At 47.4% G+C, this 9072-nt stretch overlaps 1 protein-coding gene across 1 annotated transcript in view; it reads left to right on the forward strand.

Annotated features, from left to right (window-relative positions):
• The first annotated feature begins 5210 nt into the window (after positions 1 to 5210).
• Positions 5211 to 9072, forward strand: part of LOC143283657 (uncharacterized) — a 21137-nt gene continuing 17275 nt past the window's right edge. The window contains exon 1 of the mRNA XM_076589872.1: positions 5211 to 5456. Coding sequence (XP_076445987.1) covers positions 5434 to 5456 — 23 coding nt within the window. The 5' untranslated portion in view covers positions 5211 to 5433. The remainder of the gene's footprint in view (positions 5457 to 9072) is intronic.

Consider the following 9072-nt stretch of genomic DNA (forward strand, 5'->3'; position numbering starts at 1 on the left):
AAGAATGATCGCACTCGTGCATACATACTGCTCAACTTAGCTGGCAAGGAAGCAATAGAAAAGGAGAAAACATTCACCTACTCTGCGGAAATAAGAAATGACAATGATGAGGTTATACAAGCTGCAGAAAACCGTGAGAGTGTTGCTGTCCTAAAAAGAAAATTTCGGGAGCTTTGCAATCCATTGACAAACATTATCATGGAGAGACACAACTTCAATATCAGATGCCAACAGCCTGGTGAACCAGTACAAAGCTTCATCGCATCTCTGAAGATACTTGCTGACACCTGCGAGTTCGACATGCTCAAAGACTCCCTGATCCGAGACCGGATTGTGTGCGGGGTATCATCAGAGTCCTTGCGCAAACAGCTATTGAAAGAAAGAGATCTCACTCTTCACAAGGCGGTTCAGCTGTGCCAGATACATGAAGCTGCAGAGAAACACAGTGAACAAGTAACAGAAAAACATGAAGTCAATGCCATTGCACACAAAAGGGCCTTCAAGGAAAGGAATGCACCAAACAATGAAAAAAAATGCATGTACTGTGGTAACTTCCACCCGCTTAGAAAAGAAGCATGCCCGGCATATGGAAAAAAGTGTACCCTCTGTTCCAAGTTGCATCATTTCGCAAAAGTCTGCAAGTCGGCTCTGAGAAGGTCACTGACAAGAACTGTGAATGCTGTACTGGATGATGGCAGTGAAGGCAACAATGAACATGAGGAGGGGTGGGAAATACATGGCGTCACACACATCTCTGCGAAGAATGAAATACACTGCACTGCATCGATCAACAGCCGAGACATCAATCTTAAAATCGACACTGTGCTAAGTGTAACGTGCTACCCCTGCAGCACTTCAAGCAAGTCAAAGCCAAAGAAATCATCAACAAAGCAAAAGCTGTGAACTTGATTGCCTATGGTGGAGAGCGCTTCTCCACTTTGGGCACCGTCGACCTCCTTTGTAGAATCAGTGACATTTCTGAAGTGATAAACTTTCAGGTCATTGATAGACAAGCTGCTCCCATACTGGGGTTGAATGACTGTTTACGGCTAGGGCTAATTGAGTTAGACAAGAGCGTCCATGAGGTGGACACAGATGACGAAGGTGCCTTCAGAGAGGAGATTCTGCATGAGTTTGCTGATTTGTTTGATGACCAGCTGGGAACGCTCCCTCCCACATATGTGATGAGAATTGACTCCAGTGTGCTTCCTGTTGCCAAACCTGCCAGAAAGGTTCCCCAAGCCATGGAAAAAAAGGTGAAGAATGCACTTGACGATATGATGCAGAAAGGCATGATCATTCAAGAAACTGAACCCACCGAATGGGTATCACAAATGGTGGCTGCTAAAAAAAAAATGGTGATATCAGGATATGTCTGGACCCCAGAGACCTGAATAAAGCTCTGAAAAGACCACATTACCCCATGCGCACAGCAAATGATGTGGCCTCACTCATTGGAAATGCAAAAGTGTTTTCCACATTGGATGCAAAAGCTGGATTCTGGCAAATCAGAATGAACAAGGAATCTTCTCGACGAACCACTTTCAGCACACCATTCGGCAGATACAGGTTCCTTCGCATGCCTTTTGGAATTAACACTGCCAGTGAAGTGTTCCAGCAGGCCCTTGAATGCTTGTTTGAAGGCTACCCATGCACTATCATCATTGATGATATCCTGATTTGGGGCTCTACGACTGAAGAACATGATGCAAACCTCAGGATAGTTCTCAATCGAGCACGAGAAATTGGGCTGAAGCTGAACCTGGAGAAATGCCAGTTCAGGGCCAAAAGTGTCACATTCGTGGGTCACAAGTTCACATCCGAAGGACTGAAGCCTGATCCAGAGAAAACGGAAGCAATCCAAAGCATGCCAGCACCAGAGAATCAAGCAGCCCTCCAACGTTTCCTGGGAATGACAAACTACCTGAACAAATTCATCAAGGACTACAGTGAGAAAACGGCCACTCTGCGAGAGCTCCTTCAAAAGGACTCTGTATGGTGCTGGACTGATGCTCATGAGAAGGCATTCCAGAAACTGAAAGATGATCTCACAAGCCCACCAGTCCTAAAGTTCTTTGATCCAGCAAAGCCTGTCGTCTTGTCAGTCGATTCATCCCAAAATGGCCTTGGGGCAGCCTGTTTACAGGATGAGGATCCAACTGCCTATGCTTCAAGAGCCCTTACTGATGCTGAAACTCGGTATGCCCAAATCGAGAAGGAACTGCTAGCTGCTGTGTTTGCCTGCAACAAATTCCATGACTTTGTGTACGGACGGAAGGTAACAATTGAGACTGACCACAAACCCCTGATCTCCATTGTGAAAAAGCCCCTCCATGCTGCTCCTGCACGACTCCAAAGAATGTTACTCCAGCTTCAGAGGTACAACCTGGAGTTCATCTACAAAAAAGGGACAGAATTGTTCATAGCAGACACACTATCAAGAGCATGTAGTGATGAGCATCCAGAAGAGAACGACTGTGACTACGACGTCATAACAGTCTTGTCGATTTCCCCTTCATGAATGACAGAGCTCCAGCATGAGACTCTGGCAGATTCTACCTTGCAGAAACTTGCCAACGTCATCAGAAAAGGATGGCCAGACCATGTGCATGCTTTGCCAGATGAAATCAAGCCTTTCTTCCCATTCCGGGATGAGCTGGTGATCGAAAACGACATCATACTGAAAGGACAAAGAGCAGTTGTCCCAAAGTCTCTACAATCACTCTACATCACCATCCTTCACAAAGGCCACATGGGTCCAGAACGCACAAAGAAATTGGGCAGTGATGTCGTTTTTTGGCTACAGATGCGCAAAGACATTGAGAATGCAGTCTCCCAGTGTTCTGCATGCAACAGCCTCAAGAATCACCAACAATCATCCAGTCCCTGAACTTCCTTGGGCCAATCTCTCAGCTGACATTTTTGAGTGGGACAACCACCAGTATCTGGTAGTGGTAGATTCATTCTCTGGATTGTTTGAATTTGAGCTGCTCCCCAACATGTCATCTAGTTCAGTCATTAACAAGATGAAGAAGCTGTTTGCCACACACGGCATTCCAGAAAAACTCATGTCTGACAGGGGTGCACAGTTTACGAGCAAAGAGTTTGAACTTTTCGCCAAACAATGGAACTTCACCCATCTCACAAGCAGTCCACACTACCCTCAGTCCAATGGACTGGCTGAAAATGCTGTCAAACAAGCAAAACAGCTTCTGGAAAAGAGCAAGGCAGATCACTCCGATGTCATGCTTGGGCTTCTCAACTTACGAAACACGCCCAGGGACAGCATGGGCTCCCCTGCCCAGCGCTTACTGTCCAGGAGAACCCGCACAACGCTTCCAACCTCGACAAAATTGCTCAAACCGAAGTCTCTGAACACTACAAAGGTATCTCTGGAACTCAAGAAAGCACGTCAACAACAAAAGAAATCCCATGACAAAGCTGCAAGGGACCTGAGACCACTGCAACCTGGTGAAGTCATCAGAATGCAGACAGACAAAGGCTTCCAACGCCTCGCTACAGTTAAATCGCATCATGATGCTCCCAGATCATATGTGGTTACCTCAGACAAAACTGACTATGTACGCAACCGACATCTGATTCCAGTCAGCGAGCCACTCCTGCACAGCCAACAGTCGAGTTGCCACCCTCCCATCTACGGGCCAGACCCACAAATCAACAGAGAAAAGCAAAACAGGGCAACAGACACCACCCATCACGGCCAGACAGCAGCCCAACCGCCACGAGCTGCTGCCCCTCCCCAAACTCCTTCCCCTCCCTCACTCCCACATACCCCTACCTCCCCAGAGTGTGACAGACGCCTGCCTGCTCTCCCTTCCCCACAGCATATCTCCACCGCCACTAACAGCCCATGCAGGGTTGGCCCATCATATGAACTGTCCCAGAAGGCAGCTGCCCAGAACCTGGCCCCGCCTTCACCAGTCGTCACCCGCTCCGGCAGAGTCGTGAGACCAAACCCAAGATACCTGTGAACTTTGATAACGTGTTGTAACCGTTGACATTGGGCTTTAGTCCAACACATAACATTTATTAACATTACATATTTTTCCACAGAAGATCCTGTTTGAAAGCGTCTAAAAAGTGATGGACACTTTGTATCCTTTTAATTTGACAATAATTGATACTGATTTTCTTGATGAAAAGTGTGTCTTCATAATCTTGTTTATTCTAGTTTTCTACTAAAATTATTTTGTTATTTTGTTGTTTTAGTGTTCTTATGTTATTGTTTTCTTGCCTTCTCAGAGAGAGATAGTAAGAAGAAAAAAAGAAAAAGAAAAAAAGAAACTTAAAGAATCGGAAGGAACAATTATTTTGGTTTGATTTGGACAACAACAGCAGCAAAATATGTGTGCATATAGATATGAAGAATGTTAATGAAGATTTCATTTTATTTAAAGAAGGAAGATGTAGATTATTTTGATTAGTTGTTTGTTATACCGGTCGTAAGACACTTCCGGCGGCTTTGTGATGGAACTCACAGCAGATTACAACAGTCAGAACCTGGACAGATTTGTTCTTTGTTGTATGGAAGTCTACACATACATACAGTGAGAGGACAAAGACAGACAGACAAAGACACGAACACAGACAAGAGTGAAAATGGAAAGACACACGCACACACACACACACACACACACACATACATACAAGCTGGTATGAGGCGGATCTATGTGCACGAACGTATGCAGAACAGATACTGAGAGACAGAGACGAACACACACATGCACACACATGTAGACAAGCAGACATATGCTAGACCGTGTTTGAGTGTCGTTTAATCACATCGGCATACAAATAACTGAACTTTTTTTTCTGCAGTATACGAAGCAGGCAGAAAGCACGAAGAATAAAAAAAAAAAAGAGCAAAAACAAAAATAAGGCTGTGTCAATGCAAACCACCTCACCCACTTTTTTTTCTTTCTTTGGGTCTTATGTTATATTGACACACAAACAACCTTTAACAGTTAAAGCCAACCCCACCCTTTTTTCAGTGTCGTTGCTTTCTTCTCCTACCCCCCCCCCCCCCCCTCACGCACCCCCACCCCAATCCCTATCACAGACCAGTTCTTTTTAAGCCCCGCCCCCCCGCAGCCCTCCCCCCCCTGCATTCCAACCCCCACCCATATCCCAGCCCATCAGATTACTCCCCCCCTCTCAATGTGTGTGTGTGTGTGTGTGTGTGTGTCCCATCCAGTATTCGAAGTGAAGTTCTGCTGGTGTGTGTCAGACTTGCCAGAGCTGTTTCAGGTTGAGCAGAATACTCACACACGCCTTTTGAATCTTGTTCTCCATCAACGAACGGCGAGTTGTGTGTGTGAGTGTGGGTGGGTGTGGGTGTTGGTGTGTGTGTGCGCTGTGCATTGCAGTTCTGTTCTGCCACAGTTGGTCGTGTAGCAGGAAGTATTGTGCAACATGCGTTACTACACGCTAACGAGGTGAGTGTGAAGGAGAGAGAGATAGACAGATAAACAAATAAATGAATACATAAATGATAACGAAACAAACATACAACCAACCAACAACAACAGCTACTACTATTTATCTATCTGTCTATGACTGCCCGTCTGTCTGTCCGTCCGTCCGTCCGTCCGTCCATCCATCCATCCGTTTGACTGTGTCTGTACATCAGCCTAGCTATTTAGCTACGTGTCATGAGACCGATATAGTTTTCTTTGTATGAAGTGTTTATTCTGTGACAGCCCAAAGTTGAGGAAGCTTCAAAAAGAGCACATCACATGTATACTTGAGTAATGCAGTCTTTGAAATGTGAACAGACAAGTTGCTTTTATCACAGCGTGTACATGCATCACCAAGGACGTGCTGCAGCAGCAAATCCAAGCAGCTCTCCAAGAAATTCCTGCATCGACTGATGTAGAAGAGGTATGGAGCACCTTTAGAGATGCTGTGTACACAGCAGCAGCTGACACACTCGGCTTTGTACAGAGGAGCCACAAAGACTGGTTTGACGAGAACGACTCTGGAATCTCCAAGCTCCTGGACACACTGCATATACGGCATCAGGATCGCATTTCCGATAAAGACTGCCAGAGGAAGAAGGACCAGTTCTTGTAAACCAGGAAACTCGTACAGAAGAGGCTGCGTGAAATGAAGAACACCTGGTGGGAGAGAAAGTCCGAAGAGCTTCAGTCCGCTGCTGATGCTCACGACATGAAGACCTTCCATGATGGTCTCCGAGCTGTGTATGGGCCAAGAGTCACAGGACCAACCCCTGTCCGTGCCTTGGACCAGACCACCCTCCTGACAGACAAGAAAGACATCCTTGCCTGCTGGGCAGAGCACTTCAACACCATTCTCAACAGGGACTCGTCCATATCTGACGAGGTAATTGCAGCCCTCCCACAGCTACCAGTGAATGACTCGCTGGCTGCCCCTCCCACCAAGGCCGAGACCCGGAAGGCCCTGAAGCTGACAACGTCAGGAAAAGCACTAGGAGCGGATGGAATCCAGGCTGACATCTACAAGTATGGAGGCGAGGTGCTGACAGACAAGCTGACTGCCCTGTTCCAGTCTATCTGGGAGAGAGGGGAGTTCCCCCAAGATTTCAAGGATGCTTCAATTGTCTACATTTACAAACGGAAGGGAGACAAAACATCCTGCGATAACCACCGTGGAATCTCTCTCCTCTGCATCGCCGGCAAAATCTTCGCCCGCATCATACTAAACAGACTGGTTGACCATGTCTCCAACACAGTCATCCCTGAAGCACAGTGCGGCTTCCGCTGAGGCAGGGGAACATGTGACATGGTGTTTGCCGTACGCCAGCTGCAAGAGAAGTGCCGTGAGCAGAACAAGGAGCTCTACATGGTCTTTGTAGACCTGACTAAGGCCTTCGACACTGTGAAACGCCGCGGTCTGTGGAAGATCCTCCTCAAGTTCGGCTGCCCAGAGAGCCTAGTTCAGCTGATTGCGTCATTCCACGATGGCATGCAGGCGAGAGTACAGGAAAACACTGACATGTCGTGTCCGTTCCCTGTTGTAAATGGAGTGAAGCAGGGTTGCGTCCTGGCACCCACACTGTTCTCCATTCTCTTCTCTGTCATGCTGATTGAAGCCTTCCAAGACTGTGACCGGGGCATCTACATTCAGTTTCGCACAGATGGCAAACTTTTCAACTTGCGGCGACCCCATGACAGGTCCAGGGTGTTTGAGGCACTGTTGAGAGTTCCTCTTCACTGATGACTGCGCGCTTGCTGCACACACCCATGTGGGCATACAGTTCATTATGGACAGGTTCTCAACCTCCTGCAGGCACTTTGGACTCACCATCAGCCTCAGCAAGACCGAGTCCATGTACCAACCAGCTTGCTCACAGAACGCCAGTGCCTCCCCCCCCCACCTGCAATCAAGATCGATGACACAAGAGATCGAGTCAGTCAACAAGTTTTGATACCTGGGCAGCACCCTATGCAGCAACGGAGCCCTTGATGCAGAAGTGACGCTGCGCATCGTCAAGGCCAACTCCGCCTTTGGCAGACTCATCAACAGGCTGTGGAACAACAAAGGCATCAGGCTCAGCATTAAAATCAAAACCTACAGAGCTGTTGTGCTAACCAGCTTGTTGTACTGCTGTGAAACATGGACGACGTATCGCCGTCACATTCAAAAACTTGAGCAGTTTCACCAGAGATGCCTACGAAAGATCCTCGGCATAAAGTGGCAAGACAGGGTCTCCAACCTCCAGGTCCTAGAGAGGAGCGGTCCTGCCCAGCATCGAAAGCCTGCTGATCCAGTCAGTGTCAGCTACGCTGGACAGGACACGTTGTCCACATGACAGACAGCAGGATCCCGAAGATGCTCTTGTATGGCCAGCCGAAGGAAGGCCACCGCGAACTTGGAAGACCCTGCAAGCGCTTCAAGGACACCTTGAAGACAAACCTCAAAGCCTGTGACATAGACATCGCTTCCTGGGAAACTGATGCCCTTGACCGCTCTCGCTGGATGATGCTGTGCTCTAGTGGCATAAAGACGTTTGAAAACAAGAGAACGCTGGCCATTAAGGAGAAGCGTAAGCGAAGAAACCAGGGCTCAACTTCTGGAGACGTTTTCCCTTGCAACACCTGTGGGAAGTGCTGCGCATCCAGAATCGGCCTCTTCTCCCATATGAGGACACACACCGACAGATAAGCCTGCCTGCCTACTCATCCGTCAGTCCGACGGGAGACTCCTTTTTTTTTGTAACATGCATCTTGTGGCAATATCCACATTTCTTCTGTACTCTTTCGTTTCAAAGAATGAAAAAGTTGGTTAATAACAATCTAATATAATCATACTCCACATTTCTTCCCTCTTTTATTGGCCCTCTTTACAGCAATTGATAGGGGCAGGAATGTAGAATATATCATATTGCAATGTTATCTAAACCAGTTCACAACTTTTCCCTCTTCGAAACGAAACTGAATGGAAAGGGTTCAGGGGAAGAAGGTGGATACTGCCCATCTGGCGTTCTTCCTGAGGGTGAGTGGAGTTGGCAGTGAGAGATTTATCGTTAGGTTTATTCTGAGAAACAACAACAGTCCCCAAAACGGTTATCATGATCAGTACGTCACCTTTATTTCGCGGAAACGATCGCTCGATTGGTTAAACATTTTGTTCATCCATTTATCTACAAGGTTCACAAAAAAGGGAAGTGTGTGCCAACATGCACGCGAGGATGTGTGTGTGTGTGTGTGTGTGTGTGTGTGTGTGTGTGTCTGTCAGCACGTGTGTTTGTTTGTAAATGGAGGTCAACAGACACAACGGCCGTATGATTATCAAACTTCCAAGCAGTCAGATGGGAAAGGGGTGGTGGTGGTGGAGGTAGTGGTGGTGGTGGAGGTGGTGGTGAAGGGTTGATCCCAGTGGTGAAGGTTTACATCCAACGCTGTCTCTGTATCCCTCCATCCGTGGCCAGAACACACACACACACTCTCTCTCTCTCTCTCTCTCTCTCTCTCTCACACACACACACGCTGACACCATATCAACACACACTCACACATACACACACATACCCTGACACCATATTAACACACACACACACACACACACACA

Source organism: Babylonia areolata, chromosome 7 (genome assembly GCF_041734735.1).
Source record: "Babylonia areolata isolate BAREFJ2019XMU chromosome 7, ASM4173473v1, whole genome shotgun sequence".
NCBI classification, from domain to species: Eukaryota; Metazoa; Mollusca; class Gastropoda; order Neogastropoda; family Buccinidae; genus Babylonia; species Babylonia areolata.